This window comes from Betta splendens, chromosome 5 (assembly GCF_900634795.4).
Source record: "Betta splendens chromosome 5, fBetSpl5.4, whole genome shotgun sequence".
NCBI classification, from domain to species: Eukaryota; Metazoa; Chordata; class Actinopteri; order Anabantiformes; family Osphronemidae; genus Betta; species Betta splendens.
This window is the reverse complement of record NC_040885.2, coordinates 14,504,255-14,532,026: the sequence shown is the minus strand read 5'-3', so window position 1 is coordinate 14,532,026 and position 27,772 is coordinate 14,504,255. Positions and strand designations below refer to the sequence as shown.

The 27,772-nt window shown below is 45.5% G+C and overlaps 1 protein-coding gene and 2 long non-coding RNA genes across 3 annotated transcripts; 2 read left to right on the top strand and 1 right to left on the bottom strand.

Moving 5' to 3' along the window:
- Positions 1-1,729: 1,729 nt before the first annotated feature.
- Positions 1,730-26,580, bottom strand: LOC114855884 (neurexophilin-2). Its single transcript, XM_029151397.3, has 2 exons — positions 26,442-26,580; positions 1,730-3,111 (listed from the first exon to the last, which is right to left on the bottom strand). The coding sequence occupies exons 1-2, from the start codon at positions 26,493-26,495 to the stop codon at positions 2,293-2,295; spliced, it is 873 nt and encodes a 290-aa protein (XP_029007230.1). The 5' UTR covers positions 26,496-26,580; the 3' UTR covers positions 1,730-2,292.
- Positions 13,020-17,341, top strand: LOC121202240 (uncharacterized). Its single transcript, XR_005897716.2, has 3 exons — positions 13,020-13,499; positions 16,566-16,682; positions 16,820-17,341. It is a non-coding gene; the product is annotated as an uncharacterized LOC121202240 (long non-coding RNA).
- Positions 25,460-27,253, top strand: LOC129604192 (uncharacterized). The gene is made up of 2 exons (XR_008694876.1): positions 25,460-26,184; positions 26,451-27,253. It is a non-coding gene; the product is annotated as an uncharacterized LOC129604192 (long non-coding RNA).
- The last annotated feature ends 519 nt before the right edge of the window (positions 27,254-27,772 follow it).

Genomic DNA, 27,772 nt, shown 5'->3' with positions numbered 1-27,772 from the left:
TCACATTGAGGAGTGTACTGTCCAAGAACTGCCACTTCCCAGATTTAACTAACTAGGATGTGTGGTATGTTGTTCTAATGTATGTTCTTGTTCATTTATTTCCCTCGTGACTTCCTGTTGTGTAGCTATTGATAAAGGAATCTGTGTCTAAAAGTTCAAAAGTCACATTGTTAAAGTCACATGTAGCTTTAGTCTTTTACTGCTTGATGTCCTTTAGTGATTTCAAGGTTAACACATATTCCAATATTAATGGATGTCTGTCACTCTGAATCTTTAATACTAATACTAAATTTAATTATTCCAAATCAATAGACACATGATCTATTTTTTTATTTTATGAGCTTGTTTGATGTCTTAAGCACACTATGGCCTAAGTATGACCATTTTATACTTCACAGTCTTTAATATAAGCATTTTTCTATATTTTAGATATGCGGTACCAGCACTTTTAAACTGATGTTCAGTTCTACACGTAGACATATAGTATTAAGTTCCAGTTTCCACCCAGTAACAAGCTTGACCTGTAAAACTGAGAATCCCCACAAACATTTACTATTGTGGACTTCATTTACAATTTATTGTATGTTTTTATTAATTCTGAAGAACATACCAAGACATACACACAGAGACAAACTTAATGATAATCAGATCTCACACACATGCATACTCACACACAAACAAACACTGATGTACAATCACACATACAGTAAAGGGTTACATAAGGATCCATCTGCAACAACTTGTGTTATGGTGGCGATGCCATCACTTTCAGCGTCCAGACTGTCCACAGCAACTGTTGTGAGATACATGGACCTCCATCTCAATGTCATTAATCAAGAGTATTATACGATTTCAAGCTGGAGTAAAAGGATTCAATTTGCATCGACTGTGTGTTTTTCTAATGAAATTGTGCGCGCCATTAATGTCAGATCAAAAGTGTGAAGAGTAAAGAGCCAGCGACTGCACTGAGATAAAAAAGGAAGTCTGAGAGCAAGGAAGAAAGACAGACAGACTAAATGTTGGAAGGGGGATGGGTGTTGGAGGTGTGTTTTTTTTAATTTCATCAAGGAGAAGGAGGCAATTTTTTCTTTCACCTTTAACCCCTAATATGGATGCATAAATATTTTTAGTCAGTCAGGCACTATCTCTCCCCATTTTACCATGAGCTCATATTTTTATGGTGAAGAAAGCAGCTATAGAGAAAAATTCCCACTTACTATTAGGTGGCTAAGATTATAACAGTGGCAGCTGTGATGCAGCAGTCAATACAATGAGCAGAAGCACCTGGAGGTTTAGGTGCAAGTGAATGTTTGCTCAGGTATACAATACTTATTTTGTTTGATCAAACAAGCACAAATATGTCAGTCATATTACTTTCAATAGCATTTCCTCTCAGTTTGAGGATATATGTAATTAAAAATATCAGATATGTCCCGTGGATTCTATTACTGTACACAGGAGTCAAACATTATCTTCATTTGGAGAATGTTTCACGGTTCGTTTTTATGTTGAAATTCAATCCATAACCAACTTTCTGTCAGTACATTTTGGAAAATTAAAACTCCATATCTTCACAGAAAGCGTGGGCTTAAATTCCTAATCAGAGGAGAGTGTAACTTAACTCATAATGGTGTTCTCGCTCGGTTAGATAACACGAACATGCTGCAAAGTCTGTGCCCTGCAGTTGTGCTTCTTGCTCCGGAGGAACACATTCACCCAGTAAAAGACAGACCATTTAAGAGATTTTAATGTGCTTTTTCATACAGTATATTGTATCCAGCATAGCATTTCTCATACATGTAACTCTCTTATATCCAGGGTTTGAAATGTAGAGCTGAGAGGATGATTAACAGTCAGTCTACCGTAACCTTATGTCTGCCATGCAGTGACGGCACAGTACAGCGGCCTCAGAGGCTCGCCCAGGAGTCGAAGGGCATCGCACCCATTCCAGCTGTTCTCACCTGATTCTCCAACTGCAAAAACGTAATAACAGAGGTCCAAAACAATGGGTTCGCTGAGGTTGAGTACATTATTTACAGAAACAAACCAAACAAAAACGAAAAGGTAATGAATACAAAGTTGAAAAATAAGTCAGAGAAATCAGCCATATCCTAACCGTCCAATATTCTGATTATACTTGATTTAAATCCACAAGTCACAGCACTTTAGAGCCCCAAAAAATGTCCCCCGCATCTTCATCATAATCAATATGACTATCGTTTCCATCGTTATCACTATTATCATCATTATTAACATTGTCTCTTTATTCTCTTTTATGTCCAGTCTCGTTGCCTATCCAAAGTAAGGGTGCTCACTTTGGAAGTTATAGTCCGGACACACCTTTTGAACCAGCTTGTAATCGATGCTAAAGAAGGAGATGAAGATGCAGATGACCTTGAAGGGTTTGGCACAGAGCCAGGCAGCTTGGGACTGGGTGTGCTCTGTGAAGCAGGTCTGAGATGGGTCATACAGGCAGGGCTTGGGCTTCTTGGACCTGTTGGTTTTCTCATACTCCACTCGACAGTTAAAGGTCTTTGCCTCCTTGGGGTCGATGGTAGACTGCTGGGTCTCGTGGATCTGGACGTCCTGCTGGGTGTGGGGGTGCAGCTGCTGAGGCGGCAGGACCTCAAACTCCACTACTTTGGTTGGTGGCACGATACTGACCGACACGTTCCCCAGGCTGGACGAGTTGTGCCGGAAGTAAACGGTGAACGTCCCGTTGATGTGATCCACAATCTTCCCCGTTACCAGCAAGCTGAACTTCATGGTCTTGACATTGAAGTAGAAATCTCCCCAGCCAAAGATCTTCTTGGTCTTCATGGCTGTCTTTAGCGGAGGCTTGCGCTTAGAGCGGTAGCCTGTCTGGTCCAGGAGCAGGGACTGGTTCCGGGCTGAGTCATACGGGTTAAAGAAACTGTAGGTGGGCGGCTTGGATTTCATGGGCGTCTGGTCGATAGAAGTGGAGAAGATGCGGGTTTGATAGGGAGGCTTGACGACTCCTCCCGTCATTCCTCCAGATGGGCCTCCACCCATGCCGTAGGGAAGGGTCTTCACCACTGAGCCCACCGGGCCCAGGTCTGAGAACTCCACCTGCTTCTCCAACCCTTGGACCTGCCAGAAAGAGAGATACGAGACAACATTTGTATTTTCACAACACATTCCCCAGAACTAGAAAACTGGCATCACATGTTTCAGACGTGGCCCAAACAGTGTGATCATCATCTGTTAATTAGATGGACACAGAAAATCACAGAAAACGGCCATTGGCTTTCATTTACCCTAAACAAACTCTGACCAGGTTCTGAAACGGATTTATTTTTTGGAAGGGACATCACATCCTGTTGAAGGAGGCGTTCTGTAAAATGTAACCAAAACTCTACTGTGGCCCTAAACCCCGGCCGCCCCGTGGCAGCTGTTTATCTCACACGATTTTTATTTCCACCATCATCCGAGTTGTTAGATGTTCCTATGTTTCATCTCCTGTATTCAAGAAAACAAAACTGTCTATTTTTGTTAACGCACTTTAATTTTGTTGTCAGTGTTGCTCCAGAGAGCAAAACAACTCTCCACGTAAGGTAATGGATGTGAGCCTTTGTTTGGTCAGACAGCTTTCTGCCTTTAATCCACAGCCTCGGTGGTTATTCACAGTGATTGACTGGAAATCTTCCCCTGCTCTCTTTCATGTCTCATCAATCACATCACTGCCAGGCTCGCATCCTCCTGCCCATCCGCATGCACATATGTCGACACACGCATTTACATGCATTCCGACTTCGAGCTGTCACAAAGTGACAAGGAGAGGTATTACAACCACTCAGAGGGGTTACATGCACTTCCCCTGAGGGTGCAGCTGGATTAGGTCTCGCACGATGCAAAACAAACAAATAAATAAATGAAAGTAGCAATTTGCAATAACTACAGGATCAGATCTTTGTCTGTACTCATGCAGGGATTGTTTCTGTCTCCCTTTATTCACACACAGGGCGGCAGAACAGGCAAGCACGTCTTTCATCAGTCACTCAACCTAATAACAACCCCATAGTTCTATTTAGGAAACAGTGCAGCACTCAATAAAACTTCGAACGCACCTAATCTTTCAATTAATGTGTCTATAACTGCTAGTCGTTCATTCTCGCGACTGTAGAGACGATTCTGTAACTACAGCTGACGGATTCGGAGAAAGCACCCGAAATCGTATTGATCCCCGAAGAAATAGATTAAACCACCAAAATCAACACGGCGTTAATAAATAAATTGTTCTGGTGCCATCGCAGGAGGCCGACGCAGTGGTCTCGCGAATTCTAAGTCTGCAAATTGTTTGTGAGCTGACTTTGACTTTGCCGCTGACAAGTCGGAATAGGCTACAGTCGACGGCGGAGAAACATCAGAATAAGTACAGCAACAAACAGCGCGTACAGTGCATGCAAGATAGGGACTTCCTGTGAATGCGCTGTCAGCAGTGCTGTCAGCCAGCTCCATGTGTTGCCATCTGTCAGGCTCACACTCTGCTGGTGCAGCCCTAATCACTCCTCTAGCTGATGGCGCAGAGCTCGAACCGGCACCATCATCATAATCCTTAAACATCTTCAGAAGCAACATCGCCCCGTGAACCTCGCCCTAACTTACGGGGTCAACTGCATGGGGCGCAGAAATTATTTTATGCCAGGGTCTGAGGTCTTTGGGAGGGGTGGGGGGGTGGGGGATCTCAGACAGTCAGCACCTTGAAGAAACATCGATTGAGTAGAGGGTGATGAGTGCGGAGAGAAAGCTTCTTCTTTTGTACCACGAATGTAATAAAATGCCAAAACAAGCCAATAAATAGATGGACTTCCAATTAGCATAAATAGGAGATTTTTTGTGCTTGACAGCAAATCCATTCAAAAGGTGAGGATTTGTTAGATGAAATATCAGATACTCTTCTCCTGACATGAAATCTATAAGCTATAGAATTTTTGCAAACCAGTAAATATTTGCAATAAGGTCAGAGGAGGCTGCAGTTTGAAAAATACAGCTTGGTGCTTTTCTTGCGCCCGAGCCTGGATTCGCTCAGGTTACAGCGAGAGCCGAGCGTTTTGCAGCAACAGCCAAAGGGATGTTGCTGGGGTGATGAGGAGGCGGCTACGGCGCATGTTCACAAACACATGATGCTTTCACTCTGAGCAACACAACGAGAAAAGCTTGATGCACAGAATAATGCAGCGTTTTAACCCCATCCTTCCTCTGACATTGATGGATACAGGCCACGGCAGACTGAAGCTATGTTTAATGCAAAAAGCTGATGCAAAAGCATGAGCGAGATCGCTCCTGAGATCAGTTAGAGCTTCCAGCCCATTAAGGTCCCCCAAATAGTGAAGCATTAGGTGAGGAACCTTTACATTAGTGTTTCCTCAATTTAGAAATGAGTTTCCTGTTTGGTAGGACACAGCAGAAGATGGATTAAGTATTGTGTTGGACTTATACATATGTATGATCCAGGGAACTCAATAACAGCACAATCATTGGGGGAACAATCAGATTACAGAGCTTGGGAGATAGAGGGAGATGGTGAAGAAAATGTTATTAGTGGAGAACTGAGATGAGGAGAGGAGAGAGTAAGGAGATCTTGTACATTTTCTAAGAATGGGGAACATTAATCATCTTTAACTTCATTTAGAGGTTCATATGAGCAAAAAGCATCTTTAGTTGCGTCTTCGATGGGAAGCCTATAAACCACCTGGAAGTACAAGGCGAGAATGAATCGAAGGGATCGTCCCAACGAGCGGCTGGAACAGAGAGCGGCGTGACAGACGTACAGTAAGTGACGGGATGCGCTGGTGAGAGACAGGCTGTGCAGAGGAGGGCTTCACGCTAACCTATCGAAGAAGAGCGCGTCAGACACGCTCTCCAATTGACTGCGCGCCGTCGCAATTAAGATCTTTTCTCATCATTAAGGAAGCTTTGGATCAATCGTTGAGCCTCGGTTGCCTGTGTTTTTTCACACTCCTTCCATCCATCCTGTATCGGATCCTCCGTCTGCAGCTTGCTCACCCTCACATTAAACCATACCTTCCTCTCTTCCTTGACAGTGAGAGGATTCAGACAATAGGAACCTCATTCGCTGCCTTCCCCAGGCCCCATGTGACTCCCTCTCCTGCCTCCCGTCCTGCCTTCCCTCCCCATGGACTGATGAAACGAGCGCCCGCAAACCTTGTTTCCTTGTTTAATTGGAGTTTTATTGGTGACAATCAATTCATTTCCATCTCTGCTCCAGGATGCATTGATTTGTTGCCACAGACAAGAGTCAAATGTGCAACAACAAACCACAAGCTCTGGTGTCAGCTGGTTTCCTAACTTCCTGCTTCTGCTACTTTACTGCTTGCTGCCTGGTTGTGACTGGAAACAGATTTATCTCATATTCATACATGCAGAAGACCAACAGGATCTGTAAATATGTGCATTTAGAAGACATTTGTTCAGGACAAGATGCCATGAAGCTTTATGTATTTGCTTTGAAATCCCTGTTTATCCAGAGGAGAGTCATCTTAAACTCATCTTGTCTGGGTTGTGACCAGTAAGATGATCATCTTCATATATTCTCTCATGTCCGTGTTTTCAGCTTTAACTAAACTCTGCACCTAAGGGTTATTTTCATTATGTTAAATCATCTGCCAAATAATAATAAACGTTAACAGTTTGGTTTACTTTGTAGGAAAGTGTGAACCAAATCTTCATTTACAGACTGGACGAAGCAAGCGCCGCCCACGAGAAGCAGACCCTGAGAGGGAGTGGATGGAGGAGCTGCTTGGTGAGTGCTGATCCGCTGGAAGGATGTCTGTGGATGGAGCTGTCAAGAGACACACTGGGATAAGTCCATCTGCTAATTGGACTAAGGTGTCATTTGCACCTTATTAAAGGAAGCAACTTGCCAAACAAATAGAACAAATAAAGCCTAATTAAAAGGACATTGTATAACACGAGTTTGGCACTGTGGCTCCCACAAGTTCACAATTTACCAGCAGCGACTCACGCTGTTGATGATCACACAATAAAAGAAAGTTTCTCCCATCATCTAAAACTAAAAAAGAACCCAGAAGAACTAAAAATGACATTTAATTACAAAAAGCAAAATAAAGCCAGGAGGAAAAAAGATAAAACCAGTGGGGGGAAAATGGAGAGCAAGCGAGAGAAAGAGAGAGAGAGAGAGAGAGAGAGAGAGAGAGAGAGAGAGAGATGGGGAAAAGGGAGCAAAAGAAAAGGCAGTAAAAGCGATTTCGCAGTCCAGTGGTGACGCTGGATTATCATGAAAATGAAAGCTACTGAGTCAGGGAGTATCAGAGAGCAAGGAAATGGAGCCCAGACAGATAACACATAAGGCAAGCAGAAGAAAACGAATAAGAGAACGAGTGTACTGAAAGCAGAGGGGTCTGTAAGACAATATGAGGCGAAGGTGCAAAGAAAGAGGGAAAAGGTAAAAAGACAATATATATACGACACACAGTGAGATTATGAGTGCAATAAGACAAAAATGAGAATCACTTCACCCCATAGAGAATAATCAGAGGTTTCTTGAGAAGTAATATCTGTAATATTGTTTCACGAGGACCAGCTCAGCTCTGAAATAATTCTGCTTTAAGAAGGGATAAAGCATTTTTAAAGAAGTGTTCAGGTGGATCATGAAGTTTTACTTAGAATAATCTTTACGAATATACATCAAATAAAACTATAGAACACGTTTGGAATCAGAATCTAAAGCCAGAGGGGGAAAAGAACAAAGGAAATAATTCTATAGCTTTGTTTCTGCCATCTGACGTCTACATGAGGGGATTTATGAAGGTACAGTGTACTGGCTTAACTGTACTATGCTCACAATATTGCAAAATATTGTGAGCTGCGAAGATTGGACTGAGAGGGAAACATAGAAATTCTGTTATGATGGGAGGAACGCAGTGCAGTGAGGCCCGTTTTCTAAATTTTGGAATTCAGAATTTGGAAAGGAATTCAGGAACGTGATTATTCATATATTATATATTATTATTCTTCGGTGGCATCGCGGTCGCCTCACAGCCAGTAGGAGCCGGGTTTCAACGCTCCTGTGTATCCGTCTGTGTGGAGTTTAAAGGGGTATTCCGACTTTTAACCCATGACAGCTGGGATTGGATCCCTCCCTCAAGTCTACAGCTTCCTATAGCCTCAGATTGACTGTAACAAGACTAGGGTAAAAATCCCAAACTGTTCAGTGTTCATAGTAGGAAGGATGAACACTCATATGTGTTAGTTCTTTAAACAATGCTGTCTCGTAAGCAGCATCTTTACTGAGTCAAGGTTGGATTATTGGATTATGTACGATATTAACCAAAGGAAAGAACAATTACCATGAGAGTATGAAGCAGTGCTAACAGATTGAGCAGCAGTGCGGTACCAGCTCTGTGTGTGGGAGTCTTCATTCATGCTTTTAATGAAAAATGAAACTGAAATATTACAAATGCCACAATCCTGCAAAACCTCTTTGTTTCTTTGCACATTGATGAGGGATTTGATACCTTCAGAGACTCATGCCACCACATTAGAGCTTCATAGACTCCGGCCCTAACTCTGTGTTCATCTATTTAAAACTAGTGACCTGCAATCAGCCCGTCTGACGTCCCTCTGTGCAGCCTGATGGAGGAAGTTAACGCTAACTGCATTTTGCTTTATCTATGAAGCCGTCAGATGTGGCTCTCAGGGGCCCTGACTTCAGCCATAGATCAACCGCGTGCAGTCGCCTCCCCTTGTTCCCCCCTATCTCACTGATCACCACGGATAAGCCTTTCCCCCGGCTGGCTGGGTGGCCGAACCTCTTGCACGTCTCCAGCGATGCCTCGGCGGCGCCTGATCAATCACCTGTGGAAACTCTTCGGGGACCCATCCGAGGGGAAGGGAGGGAGCGGGGGAGCGAGGACGCGCCGGTGGAGTGAGGGTGTCTCGTTTGCATGCGGGATGGCAGGCAATGCATCAAAAGATGACAGGCCTCCCATTCTTCCTTAAATAAGAGCGGGGAGACTCTTTGCTGGCTGCGCCTTAACTTTAATCATTCATCTAAATAACTACTGGAGGGGCCGCTGCAGCAGGCAGCCAGCCACGGGCACCGGGAATATGAGAAGTGACGTTCCGCTCCTGGATTTCTCATTTGGAAACGTGTAAACATATATTTGACTCAGATTGCAAAAGCACAAAAAAGCACTTGTCCTCATCACCCCCCCCCATACACACACACACACACACCCTTCACTCTCACATAGAGTTATGTATTGAAATAGTTTGAATTCAAGGTTAGACTAAGCAAAAAAAGGCTTGGGAGGAGGAGGTGCGGGGTACTCGGGCGGTGGCAGCATGAGCGACGTGTTGAGCAGCTAAGTGACAGTGATTGATACCCTCTGTGTTTCACAACTTATCGAGCAGAGATGGATACGCGCTCTCAGTCAGCCAACGGATAAACAGCTGAAACATTTGAGATAAATAAAGAATTTAATAAACACAAGGGACTGGAATCGGAGGAGAGGAGGGGAGGAAAAAAAAAAGCGATAGGCATAGCAAATAGGCGAGATGGAGGGGAGGGGGGGAGGAGGGGGAGACGCACGCGTTCCCAGCGGGTGAAACTGATCCGGGGAGACGTCAGCCGGGGAGGAAGGCAGGGGACACATGGGCCTGTGACGACTCCGACAAGTCACCCAGGCGGCAAAATAAAGCCCGGCTTCCTCAGATTTGTTTCCAGCGCTCATCAGTGGGAGAGCTGGATGACGGATGGACTGGCACTGGGCGCAACGCGAGCGTGTCAAAGTTACTCACCATAATAAAGACCTGCTCTCTCTCTTTTTCCCCTCCCGTTCATTCACTTCCCACCTGCGGCCGCCCGTTTCATGTGATTTCCTTCCAGGCCGCCTTCCGCTCGCGTCCCGTGTCTGTCTGACTAATGCGCCGCCTTTGTGTAAACAAGACTCACTGAGGATGTTACATCTGTTCACTTTGAAGTGTAACGTTGCCATAATTCTCTTGTTCTTTTTCTTGTGCGTTCAACTTTTCTTCCGTACGTTAATGTGTTTCTCTCATTGTGGCTGCATTTGTCATCTCTTCTTTTCCTTCCTACTTTCCTTGATTACTTGCCACAGTCTGAGTCTGGTCATAGGTTCCACATGAAGCTTTCTAAATATACACAATGTCTGTTATTTTTCTCAGTCAGACTAACACATCCACACACTCCCAGTATATTAACTCCCAATACTGTACTTCCCTAAAGTCCTCTCTCTAAACCTGAGATCCTGACCTCCACTCTTCCCACATTCCTTTCATGCCGCTGTAATGGAAGCAGCCTCCCAGCTTCTCTCCCTCCAGGTTTCCAGGATGAAATAGGATGATTAAGCAAAGATGAAAACACTGAGTGTCTCCTCCCCTGCTGCGATGGATGCTCTCCATGTTTTTAGGGCCTAGGCTGAGCGGGTCTGAGAGAGGGCAAGGGTCAAACCTGGGGGGGGGTAAAGGTCCGGCTCGGGGGCCGATCGTCTCCACTGGGTCTGATGGTGGAGTTAATTGGAGAGAAAACAGTGGGAGGTGCCAATGAATAAACCCTCTCAGAGAGGCTGCCAGCAGGGCAAGGCGACATTCCCCTGTTCACTTCAAGGTTATGCACACACACACACACACACACACACACACACACACACACACACACACACACACACACACACACACACACACACACACACACGCACAGCTGCTGCTGAGGCTGAAGGGACGAGGCTGCTCCGCTATTGTTTGCACAGAAATCACGAGATTAGCTCCAGCGTGACGCGGTTCTTTTGAGAGTAATTTGATGAAGACGCCGCTGAAAATGCAGATGAAGGAGCGACGACGACTCATACGCGAATTCACATAATGTGTAGCAACTTGTTCTGCTCTCCTGCCTTTCGGATGCCTTTGCCGGTGTATAAATCACTCGGCTTCAAGGACGCAGCGCTGGGACCCCTAACTGGGATCTTTCACATCCACCATCTGGACGCAGAAAAGCAGAGTGCTGACCAGCGGTCCTGCTCTCGTTCTGTGCCCCAGGACGGGCTGCGAGACGGGGGGAGGGTGGACGGAGGAAACCGAATCAGCCCGACGGCTGTTTAGCGTCGCTGGACTTCACGGAACGCCGTCTCGGAGACGAACGGGAGTCAAAAAGAGCCGGAATGAGAGCACGGGAAGAGACGGAACGAGGAGCGAGAGAAGCTGTCAGTGTCTCTGCTCATCCAGAACTGCTCCAAGTATTAATTCACACGCTCCCTCGCTCCCCCTTTCCTCCTCGCTCGCCCTCCTCCGGAGACCGTGGTCCTCTATCATTCAACTTGGTTTCACACTCCAGGACCCAATATCAAAGTAGATATGAAGCGAAATGAGAAACACGGGATTGTCTTTCCACAGACAATTGTGTCCACCACAGTTATTTGCGTCACGCCAACCCCGGGTGTAAACGTAAGCGCGCCCGCGTCCCCCTGTGCCGCTCTGTCTTCCTGCCCGCCGCGGCTCCGTCAGGCGAGGAGCGTCTTAGAGGGGCAGCAGCCTCCCTCCACGTCTGAGGCGCTTTGCTGCCCTTCAGGCCGCCTCACCGGCACCTGCGGGGTCAGGACCTCACTGTCAGCATCCAGATGTGCAGACACACACACACACACACACACACACACACACAGACACACACACACACACACACACACACACACACACACGCACGCACGCACGCACGCACACACAGGCATCGCATTTGTATGAAAGCAAACGTGGCCCCCACTACATGATGGCGACATTTGTATTACTGAGTCGCTCTCGTTCGCGCGGCTTGTGTTGATTCAGCGCCGATAAAAGGCTCTGGACAGAGCAGGACTGGTGACTAATAGTCCAGCAGGATCTGTGGTTCAATTACCGTGTGGGGCAGCTCGCCTCTGTCCCTGGGCCAGATGCTTCACTGGAATAGCTTCAGTAAACACACACACACACACACACACACACACACACACACACACACACACACACACACACACACACACACACACACACACACACACACACACACCAGACACACACACAGCCTTTATAAATGCGATGTCGCTGACTAAAGGATATCAGCGCTGATACATTTTTCTCCCTGTTTTTTTTTTTTTTTCTTAAAGATATGTCCAAAGGAAACGTATTGGAAGATTGGATATTGGCACTATCTAAATGAATGTTTTCAGGCCCTGGGGAGACGAGGCTCGCTGCACCGTCTGGGTTTTCTAAAAAATCTAGGGGACAGCTGATGAAAAGCTTGGCTGAAGCAGTTTATCCACGATGAGTGAGAGAACACAGGAAATGAACAGTGACCTATAAAGATCTGATTCTAGTGCTGCCTCTCATTTCACGGCCGCTACCGGAGGTGGGAATCTTAATCAGTTTTAGCTGAATTTACAGTTTCGCCGGCTGGCATCCGGCCGTTTCCGAGTTTAAAACTTTTAATGTGCATCTCGAGCAAACAAGCACGACTTAGTCAACGCCGTGTTCTGTTTGAGCGCGGCCTCAGTTTGGACCACGTGTGCTTTAAAAGAGGCGCAACAACAAATCCAGCGGAGCCCTGGCTTTAAAACACGGATGAAACAAAAGCACCACGACCGATCCACACAGTCTTACAATGACAGGAGTAAACTGACTCACACACACACGCACGCACACACACACACACACACACACACACGCACGGTGTAAACACAAGATGGGCCTAAAGACCTGGCGCGCTTCCAGAGCAGATGGGTGGGTGGGGGTTGCAGGAGAGCGTCAATCTGTCATTTCTAACAAGCCAGGAGACTTGGAGCCAGGGCAGGTCATAGACACAGGACACACACACACACACACACACACACACACACACACACACACACACACACGCTCCGTCCTTATGCAGGCATCACATTCCAACTGTGGCATTCCTGCTAATTAGAACACAAATTAATGATCCAAGCAAGTGAGGCAGGCTGACTCTCCCTCCCTCTCGTCAACGTTTAGCCTTCCTCCTGGATGCATCCTCCTCGTCATCGGCTTTCTCCTTCCTGTCCCTCCTGTCCTTTTTGTCTTTGCTTTGCCTTTTTGGAAAATCCTTTCTCTTTGCATTTCCAAACACCGTTTCTCATTCACACCGTCATCGTGACTATGGGACTGAACGTGTAGACGTCTAATTAGCATCACTGTGAAATTGTCAGTGCGTATAGCGACTTGGAAACTCCAGAGTGCATCTCACAGAGCGAGCGGTGGCAGAACGGCATGAAACAAATTCCTTGTTCTGTGATTGTATCTGTTGTTCTTTCAGGAGGAGCGGCGATAAATTCTGGAGCAAAGTCACCGGAAACAACAACAACAACGACGACAACGACAACAACGACCGCAACACCGACAAACTCAATCTGGCAGCGTTCCTCGGCGTTCCAGGACACCTTGCACACGATGCATCAGCGGCGGGCCGACCTTGAGCGCCAGGCATTAAGGTCAGAAAGCATCATTAGTCCTGCTCCCCCACTGAAAGGCTAAGAATAGGAAGAGCACCGTAATCATTCACCCCTCATCCCCGTGTAGCTTTCTGCCACTTCCTCCTGATGCGCGTTTACTGTATTTGATGGAGTAAAAGGGTCAAATAAAGAAAAAGGTGTAAATGAGGCAGTAAATGAGCAGGTTCAAACTAAGCATCATCGCAGTGTGAGACTTGCTGTTTCTTTCTCATCTCGTCTGATTTGCTGCCGTACAAAATGTAACATATATTTAACGCCTCTCTTTCGGATGCAGTGCCTTTAAACCCAAGGAATCGCCCTCTTCTGCCTCCTCCGGATGGAAATCCACACATTTCCCGGCCTCCACCTGCCATGTTGATACGTTTACTGTACATGCCACGTCTTGTTTCTCCACTTTAGTAAAATATAAATAATAAAAGCACCGACGAAAACACGCGCGGCCCTGGTTGGAGGAAGGTGGACTGGAAAATAACACTTAATGTGACAAGGAACGAACGTGTTCTTTGAAACACATACAAATCACCTGCCGTTAACAGCTCACATCCTCCGTCTCCCTCCACTCGGTGCCTGTCGAGGCTCACAATCAATAGCTTTCACTGCTAAGCCACTCTGCAATAATAAAGGCATTACACACAGGAAAAAATAACAGCAAACCTTATTAAATATGGAGAGACGGTCTCCTCCACTCCGCGTCTTTCAGCATGTTGTGGCCTCCGTTGGACAGATCGCAGTACTTGTCTTGATCCCTAAATGTTCTGGGATGATCAACAGGCTCAGGATCGGGATCAGTGTGGAGGGTTACAGGTAGAGCTTAGCATTCCGCTCACCTCGCTCACCAGCCATGTATATTTCACAACGTTGTCTCATATCCAGTCTGTGGCTCAGCGGAGCACTCATCTTTATTTCATTTTGTGGCATTTCTTAATTTTAGCTGCCATTTTCTTTGGTTTCCTCCTCCCCCTCTTTAACTTGCTCCATCCTTCCTGACAACCCCATCTGCTTACTGAATCAGTAACGACATTACGCATCTTCCACCCGCAAGTTGCTCTACGACTCTCATTCCTGCCTTTGATGCACCAACTCAGGAAAAGGGAAATATTCACATTATGTGTATCCATATTTCATTCTGTTTGTAAGCATCCACAAACTGGACACCGAGACAGCCCTTAAAACACACAATGTTATGTTATTATTAAAAGGTAAGGGTCAGTCCAAACAAGAACATATCTGGGATGAGGTTAATTTTGTTTTGATTTGAAAATGTTTCAACAGAAAACTTGTCTTTCAACCCTTATATTTAATGAAGTTGAAATAAACAATGTCTATTAATATATATGATAAATTTGTCTACAAGAAATTGTCTAAAACTGTTATTTATCTATTTGCATATCTGGATACCACAGAAGATTAGAACCAAATGCTCTCTGCCAATTGTAGGATATGTTGAATAATATATTTTAAAGTAATACTATTCTATTATAATATTCTTACTGCTGAGATGCAGTAGCACAGTAATACTTCAGATACTGTACGTTCTGTAGTAATGGGATCCATGCACTGGAGTCTTACACACTCATCATGCAGTATCTCCACCGTATTTTCCTTGCACAGTTCTTCTCATTACAGTTTGTTCGGTCTCAGAGGGACAATTAACCCATGAACATAACAATCCAAACACAATGAGTATTAGCTTTGCTAATACGCCCTTAAGTCAATACAGCCAGCAGCTCACTCTGTGTTTGCCTGATTTGTTTGTGGTCTTAGTAAGGCTTTTCACAGCCCCTATCAATGATGCCTAATAGCTGGTTATTGGAAGCTAAACTGAATACTCATACTCCTATTTCCCAAATTATTTAAAAATCCACATAGTCAGTTTTATTTGAAAGTGAAGCTGAAACTAATTTCTACAAACTGCAGCAACTGAACATCCAAAAATGATGTCTGAAGAAATCTGCTAAATAAAAGACATTAGACATTTTTTAACATAATAAAAAAGTACCTTAGATGTTTTTATGTACAGTAATGGGCTGTACTTTATTGAACAAGAAGCTCTTGCACAGTAATTCGTTAAACAAGTTGGGCCAAAATTTATTTATTTATGAAAATCTACCATTCATCTGATTTCCTGTTTCTGGAGAGCGTCTTTGTGTGCTGTGGAGTTAATGTTCTTACATTAGCTTTCAGGCTACGCTATTTTACACCTTTTTTCTTGATTAAATGTAAAAAGAAAAGAAGATCAATTTTAAGAGTGCAGCACAAACCCTGTGTTACATACACAGGAAAACAGACTTAAAGGATTGACATCTCTTTCAGCCGGATCTATAAAACAAGTATAAAATTATTGGGCGACAGAATGTAATCACTACAACCCTGGAAATGTGAGTGGAAAGGAGACACTGGGGTTTGAGATCTCAATAAAGAAAAAGAATGAAATCATTAACTAAACCATTTGGCAACAGAATCTAATCTTTGCTACATCAGATGTGGTAAATGAAAATGGGAGGGTGGGTAGATATCGCAACAAAGAACATTTGTTATCACAGATGAAAATCAATTCTAACCAAAATAGAACTCTTTGTGGGGGCAATGTGCATGAAGACGGAGGTGCTGAGGTGCAGGGGTGTCATAGGAGGGTACAGAAATGCTAATGTGGTCTGAAACATACATATTAATAAAGACGTTTAAAAAAAATGGCAACGATCGTGAATCTGATATAAAATGCAGGAAAATAGGGAGGTATGAGAGTTATTGAACTGATATGAGACTCAGGGGCTTGTTCAAAACACTGACCTCAGATTAAGCATCTGCAAAAACATCCGACATCTGAGAAAATTACAAATAAAAAAACAACACAAACAGCAGCGTAGATTTGCAAAAGTCTTTTTTAATCTCTATTTCATGGATATGGCAAAGCCCAAATGATGCACCACCAGTTCAATACAAATTGCTCTGCTTGATGAGATGTGTAAGCCGCGATAAACCTTGAGCCAAACACTTACGTGAGGGCGAAATTTGTGGACACATCATTTTTTCTATTGCTTTAAGGTCAAGTCTTCAGGTTGATCGCAAGAATGATGGTCGGCGAGTAAACGACGCCATAAATTAAGTGCGTGTCACTCTGAAACGAGGCTTCGCTCGCTCAAGGTCCGGACTGCTGCACAGGTAAACATAGACTAGCATGTTTTTGAAACCTTTTGGGGGGTGTATTTTACAAGGCAACGGGACAGTCAATCTCGCGCTGATATCTTTTTAATCTCTTTCCCTCTGTCCTTCTGTGTGCATGTGTTTGATTTATGTAGCCCAGCAGGCCATCAAGACACACCGCCAGCCTCTCAATACGCCGCCGTCTGATGAAGCGAGACACCAGATCACACTGGCCTCCTTATCTGCACTACAAGAAAACACCCCACCACACGGAGCGGCGCAGAAAAAGTAGAAAGGAAATTAATACGGGAGAAGTTGGTGGAAACATAGGAGAGCGGGAGAGAGAGAGCTTCAGGAGGAACGGGCTACGTTGAGCTGCTGTTTAACCACTGCAATGTTAAAAGGCAGTGGTGCTTATGTGAAACTGATGATGATGTGGAGGACTGTGGACGTCTTCATCCATTGGCTCCTACTAAGAGCCAATCAGCTGACCTCTACATGACTGTCATGCTCAGTGTAGACACACTTTGAGCATGATGATATCTAGATATTTAGAAATGTGAACTTTTCTGGCTACCATAGTTTAGAAATCATGTACTGTAAACTATATCTGCTAATTAAAGAAAAATGTAGACAAATTAAATAAAACATTTTTGACAATGTAGCTAGGAGACGAATAAAAAAGGAAGCAGCATGGGTTGAACCTGAGGATCAGCAGCATTTTGTTGCTGCCAAAGCTGAAGCAGAGAATGAGAGGAACGGTGCAGCCATCACAGGACGTCCACCTGGATGACCGGGCCTGCAAATGAACCCGGCTCACTCAGGCGGCGGCTGTCCTCGCCTCTCAAACTGGAGTTAGTCGAACCTCATGCATTCATTCATGCAACGCATTTCGGTCCAGCAGACGCGCGTCTAAGGTCACACCGGCGCCTCTGCCCAAAGGCCCAAAGATCAGCGTTCCCGGCCCGGTCCTCCGGGGACAACGCCGGTTTCCGGCAGCTCTGCAGCGCCCGCGCTCCTCTCGGGTCCACGCGCCGACGCGCTGCCCTCTGCAGCCCGACGTCCAGCCTCGCACCAGCGCAGCATATGTGTCTGTCCCCGTCTGCCACCTCCCGCCCTCGTTCTCTGCAGACGCCGCGTTATGTCACCGTCACTGGCGGGTCGAGTTGCCGCGGGCGTGTGGAGGCCTGGACCAAGCGTTCCAGCAAATCTGATGCCTTGGGAAACCAGTTTTCTGATCAAGACCCCGCTATGAAGCAGTTTAATCCAGTGGGTTCATTCATCTCCATCCTTATTTGATGCCCGGTTCTTATTTACTGTACTATACGATGCTATCATCGCTTCATTCCGATGAGTCAGCAGCGGCGGCCGTGGATCTCTGCTGTCAGTCAGATGTGTTTATGCATCGTTCTTATGTCAACAGGTGGGTGTGAGGCCCCTTCATGGCCGGACGGCTGCCGTTAGTTATAACGGATTCAGCCGCGAAATAATAAAATAATAATAATTCACGCGGCAGCGAGACCCGTGAGCGAGCGCACGTGTGTGAGCGGCGCCCGGCACGAGGAGCACGGCGAACGCGTGAGGTGGTTCTTCTGCCGCGAGTTCAGCCCCCACCCCCCCCCGTCCTCAGCCCTGACCTACACTGGCTCCCCAGCACCTTCCTTTGGGCCAACTTGGACCGAGTTGAAGGCGGCAGCGTCTACCCTCACATGCCTCCACACGCGCCACTCATTCTCTCATGCCATCAGTCTCCCCGACACCCCCTCCGCTTCTCCATTGCATGGGCTAATTAACTAAAAATCAAGCAGAGACTTTATATAATTCATCAGCGAGAACTGCCATGTCTTGATCCAGAAACACCCTGAGAGAAACATGGCGACTGAAGCCAGAAACCACCAGGAGAAGAAAAAAAAAACGCAAAATAAAACGCAAATCTTCGTCTCCATCGGCACAAGCTTATCAGAGAAGCTCACGCTATGAAATTCTTCTCACATATTTTATTTCTTCAAGGCCTACATTTTAATCAGAAACACTGGCAAAGTAATTGCAGGCCCAGCGTGGCCAGTACGGAGAGTGGCGGTGGAGACGAGAGGAGCAGAGTGAGGGATAGAGGCTCGATTGTGAGGGTTTTGACAGGCAGGTGTCGGGTGAGAAAGGTGTAAGATGAAAGCGAGCGCCAGAGAAAGACAAGGAGATAGAGCGAGAGAGGTGCGAGGGTTCTGTGCCCGAGCGCTCGGGTTCAGCTGAAATCTCCTGACCGCCGTCCATTAGGCTCCAGTCTGAGAACAGCACAACAATATGTACAGGCAACACAACGTACGGGCAGATTGCGTTGCCCTGATCTCAATCGAGCGACATGTGCCGCTCCTGAAGATCCCGGAAACGCTAACAACGCTGTTACTGCGCGTCTCGACGACGTCTGGCGGAATTTGTGCAAGAGCTTTCGTTTCACTTCCAACCGGGTCACCGTTCTAGATGCGTTATAGATTTCTTTCTTCTCCTCTTCCTCAGTTCACCAATAAATCCGACGCGTGTCTGAATTAATGCATTACAAGCCGTGCTGGAGATATTAAAAAAAAAAAAAAAGATAAGAAGCGACTCCTCCTTCACGGCCCGTCTGTGGCAGGGTCCTCACGCTGAGCTGACCCTGAGCGCTCGCTGCCGTCTGCACCGTGAGTTATGGTGTTTGGATTACGCTTTGATATTCCATTACATGCACAAAATCCTTTTCTATATATCTCCCCCAGGTGTGTAACTATTAGTCATCGGGTGCTGCTGTGATAATTCACGGCTGTCTAACTATGTGCGCTCGCATGCAACACACACACACACACACACACACACACACACACACACACACACACACACACACACACACACACACATACACACACACACTCCGGCGTTGCCTCCACAATTAAATGCTCCGTTTGAGCCGGAGTTCACTTCACACGCTTGTCTCTCGCACCAGTAAACGCACGTGAACGCATCCGATCGCACGCGGCCGCGTCAAATAGCGGAACGTATGAAGCGCGGCGTGTTTCCTCTGCGGGGGGCGGGGGCACCACGTTGACCGCGGGCCATGTCTGGCGGAACCCGCCGAGAGCTGGGCCGCTCATCATGCATGTATGAAACAAACACAGCGCCCGTCATCGGGAGCCAAGAGTCCCCTCTGATGTGAGCTATTTCCAAAGCTCGGCTTCGCTCCTCGCAGCCAGGAAAGGGGGAGAGAGAGGGGGAGACATTAGCGCTGCGCTCACGCCGGGGGGACGACGGGGGACGCTCGAAGTGGAGCAAAACCAATAAAGCGATTCAAAGTAGGGCTGACCACTTAGCACCCAGAACCTCCGTCTGCTGCTTTATTCATTAAGCCCAGCAAACCAGGACGCAAACATCAAAACCCTGGTGGAGGTTCTGCAAACAAACAGCAAAGAAATGACTGAACTGGACAAACAGAAATCACAGAGTCAGGAGGAAAACGTCTAGAATTATACTGTAGCACAGTTGAGCTTCTACTGCAACTCACTCACTAACCACCGGCAGCAGGTCTAGAAACAATGCAAACAGTATAATACAGTATGTGCTGCCGTTGTGAGGTAAATAAGGAATCAGATTGTACAACATGTATCTAGTGTAAATCACAGCAGAGTCTCTGTACTCCAACCTCCCAGTAATAGATGTATAACAGGGAAACTATTTGTGCTCCGTCCTCGTCATGACAACGCTGAACAATTAGGTGGTAATGTGCAGCATATTCCCTCATTTTACTCCTGGTTATAGACTTTTTGTGTGTGCAAGTGCTTGTGGATCATTTCATCACGTCTCCATTCACCGCGTGCTCGTCTGTGTCACACACGGCTTTATAACCGACACATTACAGGAAATATTTTCAAATTGATTTCTTTTCAGGCGTTATCGTCTCGGCAGACATTCCCTTTTCAAAACCACCTCCCCCCTCCTGCACGCACACACACACACACACACACACACACACACACACACACACACACACACACACACACACACACACACACACACACACACACACACACACACACACACACACACATCTCCTCTCCGGAAGCAATTTTCCACGATAGCTCCATAAGGCCGGGCGAATCGCACGCGGCGCTATTGTAATATCGGTAGGTGGGGATGCATTAAAATGCAGCCGGTGTGTTCTGCAGTGTGGGTAGAGCTCAGTTCGAGACAGATCAGGTGCGGTTATCTTGACCTAGACCTCCATATGTGCTTTGCCTGCTCTGCCCTCGTCCTCCTTCCCTTTGCTTGAGTAGAGAGGAGACAGAAAGAGGAGGAGAGCAAACAGAGGAAAACACGGAACTTAAATCAGTGCGAGGTAAAATTACAGAACAAAAGTCTGGCAGAAACTGCCTCCACTGAGCTTCACTGAGGACGGATGGAGACGTCACTGATCGTATGCTTAGGTTCCAAACCTTCACTGCCTCTCACCACTGGTGCGAGCAGGGAGCAGCTCCACTGGGACCAGCTGGGTCTGGCTCAAGGACACTGTGTTGATGCTGATGCTCTGCATTTGTCCCAGCCCGGTTTGTTCCCGTCAGGCCTGACTATTCCTCTCCACTGTCAAATACACATTTTATAATGTATACAGTAGTTGTACAGTACTTGTCAGAGTAATGTCTGATCAAAGGCACAACCTGTAAGTTCTTTCTTGACATACAGTATTAACATGGTGGAAAGTGTGAGAGAAGTGAGAGAAAAACTGAACAGAACGGCGGAGCTGGATTTGTTTTTACAATTTTTTGGGTTGGTGAGTTCCAGGGCGGGGGCAGAAAGGCAGTTCAGTGATGCACTGGAGCCGACCCCCCCCCCCATAACACGGGAACTTCCGAAAACCCCATTCAACGTCCCACCGAGCTTTCCGTCGTCATTTCAGCCTAAAGCTCCGTCTTTGGACGTGTTGTGTTGAGATGAGCACACAAGTGGCAGTGATGGGTCCTCACCCGCCCCTGGCACCGGACTGTGGACCGACCCAGGACAACCCACTCCTCCACACAACTTAACTTTAACACTATTAATGCGAAAATTCAAACGTTGTGCCATTGTATCAACGTGATTCAAGTTTGCGTGTGACCTGTTTATATTCAGACGTCGAGTGCTTCATTTTTGTTGCCCGGCTCTGTTTTTCTCCAGTGATGAAGAAAATTTTAATTAAGCCATTAAACACAGGAAATTATTGAACGAAAGCCAATGGCACCGCATGATGTTGTGTCTGCACACTGTCATGTTGCTACAAGCTGTCGCCACCTAAAATGCACTGTGCTCACCAGTTTACATTAACTCCAGCTCTCTGGAACATCACTGGAGCCCACATGAGACGGGAAACGGGGCATTACATTCAAGTTGTCTGCTTCTGTTTCTCTGACATCCATGTTTTTCTTCCCGACATAAAAGCATCAACCAATTGCCAGGCTTATTTGCAGTTATGTGAAAGCCCACCATCTGGCATTCACAGTCTAGTCAATCCAAACCAAAGAGACTGACAGCCGGAGGCTAGTTTGTAAAATTAAACAGAGAAATTTACTCGATTTCATACAAAGTTCTGTATTTTCAGTAGACATTTGTGCAGTAAATATGAAAATCAACCGAGACATGGCACGCGCGCTGAGCAAACGCTTCATCAGACAATAAAAGCACTTTAACAGGGAGTATTTAAAGGTGGCAGTGACGGTTGGTGAGTTTATCCACTACAGCGTTTTATAGACTATGGAATGAATAAAACTCAACTGTACAGATACTTACGGCCCTCAGATCAAATACTAAACTATCCTTATAGTGGTGATTCTTTAACTTTTCCTTTTTCTTATTATTTACCACAAACTTTAATGTGCATGAATGCATTAGAGCGAATGCATTTGATAACTGTGCCACTTTCAACGCGCTTTCTCTGGTTTGTGCCGAGGTCCAATGCCAAAGTTTCTGGCACAGATGATGAGCAGAAGTTCACAGGTTGTGATGAATTTCAAGCGGTGATGATCATCGCGGAGCCCGGCATCCAGCACGCAGCAGTCACGAAGAAGAAGAGTCAACAAGTACTGACTCTGAATGAGACTGATTTTCACGTACATGTATTTAAGGGATGAATGTAGAACTTCAGGTCATATGTTGAGAAACACTGTCCCCTCAATAAGATGAAAATCGCACATTTTGAATGCGCATATCACACGCTGTGCATTAATACTTTAAGCTGATTGGTGGTTTGGCCTATGCGGCTGATATCAAACAGTATGAGAGAAGCACTGGCTCTGAAATTCAGGATTTTATTTTGGCAACAATGACAAGACATGAAAAATGTCACATACTGTAGGAAGGTCTGAATTAGTTAAGTCACACTTAGCATGACTTTTCACCATTAAAAAAACAGTGTAATGGCTGCTATTACTCCACCATAGGAGTAACACAGGAAATAACTTTGGTGCAAAACATATAAAATATGTTTATTTTTCGTGTTTAAGTACAAATGTAAAGCACTTGCACTACATTTGGAAATTGTACATGAAAATATTGGATTTTTTTTACTTTAAGAAATACATTTGCTGAAAAAAAATCTTTGTTTTGAACGTAAACACATGTACGGTGTTGACTCTCCAACCTGTTCATCAAACAAACGTTCATAGACGATGCACTGCTGTTCCAGCCTTTTTATCACTACATATTCTTGCACTTGTAGAACAGTGTTGACATTATGAAGCATGTATTAAACACACCTTTAAGGTTTTATCCAGTTCAAACACCCTAATGCTATTTTATGCCATAGGTGTGTTATCTGTGCGATGGGAGCTCCATCACCTGAACAGCCCCGTACAAAAGCAGCGCTCACGTGCGTTTAAAGGCGTTTTATTTCACATTAGTCAAAATACGTGACATCTTCATACGTTTGAATTAAATCTACAAATTCCCTGAGGCCAACGCAAAGCCTGAGGTGGAACCATTCACAGCACCAACCACGTGAGGACTCATTTTTAAAATAATGGGTTGTCAAAAAATGGGCCATAGGGCTGTCGAAAGGGGAGAAAACAAATTAAATAAAAATGGATTGTTGCTTAACCTTAAGCAAACCGTGTTAGAATCCATTAAAAGACTGCATGAATCTGTGCCACTTTTTTATTAGGTTGAATAATGCTTTGATCTCTGGGCGCAATTTCCAACGCAGCAGATATAGCTGTAATTTGATTGCTTCTGTCACCGCGACTCCACAGATTACAAATCTAATCGGTTTGTGAACAGAGAGTATAATTTGCGCAGATTACAGTCCGGCAGTGGCTGGAAAACGTCTGACGGCGAGGATGATCCACAGACGAGAGCGTGGGAGGAAAACCACCGAGCACCTGGTTTAATCCGTGGCTGAAAAAATAAAAATTGAACAGTCCTGCTGTTCTGATGGTGCAGACTTACCTCCACGATATATGTGAGTAAGTGGGCACGAACGTCAGGCACAGAAACACCTTGGACTTTGTTTCTCACTCACATTTTACTGTGACACACAGAGGGGATTGAAATGCAAAGCTGTACAGAATATATAATATATAATTGCAAAGAAGGTAGGACTATGTATAATGAAATTAAAGAGACTGAGTTGCTGTAACATCCCTGGGGTATAGAGCTACAGTGGTTGTTTTATAGGGGGAGATAAGAGGATTTTGTCAGGTTGAGATGCCGGCTAATGCTATTGTTCCTACTGGGAGCATAAAACAGCAAAGAAGCTTTTCACACATCTCCCCTCCTTTTGTAGTGCTGTTACTGTAGATATCATTTCAAAGTACAAGGTGGAAAAAATATATAATATTGCAGCATTAGACATCATGCACTGGGAGCGTAATTTGCTTTACTCTCTCTCTCTCTTTTTTTTTTAAATACAGACGTATGATCCCACCCACCAAATGTTCTAATCCCAGCGTGTTAAATAAATCCACTTTTTAGAAGGTATTTTCAAAAATAATCAATAGAAACATACGCAAACTTTTTATAAGGAAAATATGAATAATTATGAGGATTAGTGTCCTTTTCATACAGTACGTGGTCTGTTCGGCTCCTTTGCAGACACTCACTTACACACTTGTAAGTGTTCTTTAACAGGCCTCTAAGTAACTACAGATAATGGTCCTTCTTCAAAGAGACCACCAGATTAAGTTAGAGATGGTTAATGTTACCCTCTCTCTCCTCCTCTCTACTTTCTCCTGCTGCAGTTTCCTCTCCGTTTCCTGAGTTCATCACCTGTCTCCACTTCTTCACTGCCTTCTTTACCTCTTCACTTCCTAATCCCTCAAGATAATCGCGCTTCCAAGGATGTCGCTTGTCATTTTATCTTTGTCAAATCATACATATAGTCCTCAGAAACGACCCCAGCCCCCCTCCTCCCCACCCGCACACCTCTCAAAGAACACTGATGATGTCATACCGAGCTGATCCTAATTCCTAAACCCCAGTTGCACTTTCACTCTGCAGGAGAAATGATTTGCATTCCATTTTCAAAAGAAGCGTAGCTGTTATTACCCGTCTCAATGCAACATAACCCCAATATGCAGGGAAGCAGCAGATCGCACACAGCCACCACCATCGCTGCCTTTTGCATTCGGAGAGAAGGCTGGCTACCGTGGGCCACAGAGCGACTCTATTAGCAGTGGAGACTCGCTCCCTCACTTCTTGTTTGTCACTTGAATCAAATGATATGCTTCTTATAATAAAAATTGGTTTACACCTCAGGGCTACTTTTTAGAACTTGTGGGGGGAAAAAAAGCTGATTCAAAGCCCAGGGATTAGGGATTTATTATTTTTATTTTTTCCCCATTTTTTAAAACTCAGTACGTTGAATGCATGGCTTTTAATGAGAATCAGTGGGGTGAAGGGAACGATATTGAAAAGCAGCAGAAGAGGAAAAAAATAGGACTGAGGTAGAGGTGAGGAAGCAGGAGCAGCAGAGAAGCGGTGAAAGGTCATGTTTTTATTCTCTTTCATTTCTTGTGAGGGCGGACACGAGTACAGAGAGTGAGTATCTGCTGGGCAGAGACACTGCTGCATTGTGTTCTACATTGTTACGTTGTGGGGCTCCACACACAATATGTACAGACTTACTATTAGTGCAAAGCAACCGGGAAATCACCCTTACACAATGCGCAAAGCGCCAAAGAGAAGTGAGCGCGCACGTACACGCACGCAACACACTTATCCTCGCATAATGAGGCGCTGCAGCCACCGAACCAGGCGCACAAACTCTGGCACAGCGATGCCGAGATAATAAAACAAGCCACGGGCGTGTTTAACTTCTGAAGAAAAATTAGAGGAAGTCGCTGGGAGCCCACGGAGATAAATAGATAAGGAGGGATGCAGAACTGGGAGCAAGGGGGGAAGCGCGCAAGACGGCAGGAGTCTGCGCGTTTGGAGAGCGAAAGGTAAAAGTCGCGCACAGATGGAGCGGAATGTGCCAAATAGCGCATTTCACTGCGTGTTTACAGTCTGAGTCACATGAAGAGGCTGGGTGGAGGTAAGGATTCAACTTTGAACGAAGTTCCAGCAAGTTGTGAAAATGTGCATACGCAGATTATTTATACTATAGCACCATAGAAAATGCAGCAAGACGAAGTGTGAATATGATATTAAAGAATCATTTATAAGGCAATAAAAGCTTTTGATACCAATCACACACGCATGTCTGAAGGTGGACAAGGGAAGGGGCGCAAACGCAGCGTCCAATTATGTTTTTTTTTATTTTTCGTGATAATGATCTAATGTTTAACTCACCTTGTGTAGGATCCACTGGCCGAGGACAACTAGGCTCCAACCGAGAAGCTGCATGTCACCTTCCTTATGGCGGACCACCCCGAAAAACTACAAGTCTCCCCGGCTGAGCATAAAAATACACACGGCACAATCCAGGCAATCCCAAGCAGGCGTCGGGTCAAGGTGTGGGAGAAGCAGACACGCCTAAAGTTGAGTGCCGGTTCGGTCAGTGTCACTGAGGCTTCTGCGGAGAAAACTTTGAGCGGCGGCGTCAGTTTCCCCGATCCGCCTCATGTGGCACGTCCATGCGGCGCGTCTCCGCTCATGCTGGGGATGCGCTGGAAGTTTGCGCGGAGGCGAAGTCAGTGTGGAAGCTGGAGGCAGCGGAGGAATCTAGTGAAGATCACCAGAGCTTCCAGTGTTATGGCAAACTGACTGGTTGATTTGGAGGAGCGAGATCTCCCGCTCACCTCATCCGTTCCCTCTCTCTCTCTCTCTCTCTCTCTCTCTCTCTCTCTCTCTTTCTCTCAGCGAGTCTCCACGAGCGCGTCACGGCGCACAGCATCTCTCGTTTATTGGCAACCACAGCGTTCACAACTGCATGTAGGTTATTTGTCACGAGGGCATCGAGATGATTAAGCAAATATTTACACTCGATTTAAGTCACAGTCGATCTCTTCAGTAGAATTTTAAATATAAAAATCCTTATCGTGACAAACGTTTACAAATGAAGCACATCAATTGAGTTTACAGTTTTCTTTTTTAACATCATCAAATTCAGTTTCAATTATTGTAAAATCCTGAATATTAATAAACACAACATGTAAACTGGACATTTAGTTTCCTTTCTTCAGTGCAGGAAACACAGAAAGAAAAAGCAACAAGGCTGTTCTGAGCAGTGGACAGTAACACGTGACTTAAAGCACACACACACACACACACACACACACACACACACACACACACACACACACACACACACACTGGCCTCAGCAAACAGACAACGACCATTGCCCTGCACAGATACAGAAACACACACACACGCCTGTTTTGTTCAAGTGGCTGCGTGTGGCGGAGGCCAACGACCCAGCCAGCCAGTCTATAAACCCCCCCCCCCCCATTAAAAAAACCCAAACACAAACAGTTTTGAAATATTAATGTTGCATGGATGTACTGGGACGTGGCCTCACGTCTCTCCCTCATGGCCAGGCCCAGCTGCTGCCTGCCTCACAGTGCCACCTTTAAAATGAGCTGATCTGGGTTGCACAGTGTTTGTGTGTGTGAAGACCAGCCTGTGTAGCTAGTAGTGTTATATAACGCCTGGTGCTCATTAATCCATGAGACTCACTGGG

Bases quoted from the DNA above. Each gene is read 5' to 3' on its own strand.
- LOC114855884 (XM_029151397.3), bottom strand. From the start codon at position 26,495: ATGCAGCTTCTCGGTTGGAGCCTAGTTGTCCTCGGCCAGTGGATCCTA. The intron at 3,112-26,441 runs GTGAGTTAAACA...TCTTTCTGGCAG, and splicing joins GCCAGTGGATCCTACACAAG to GTCCAAGGGTTGGAGAAGCA.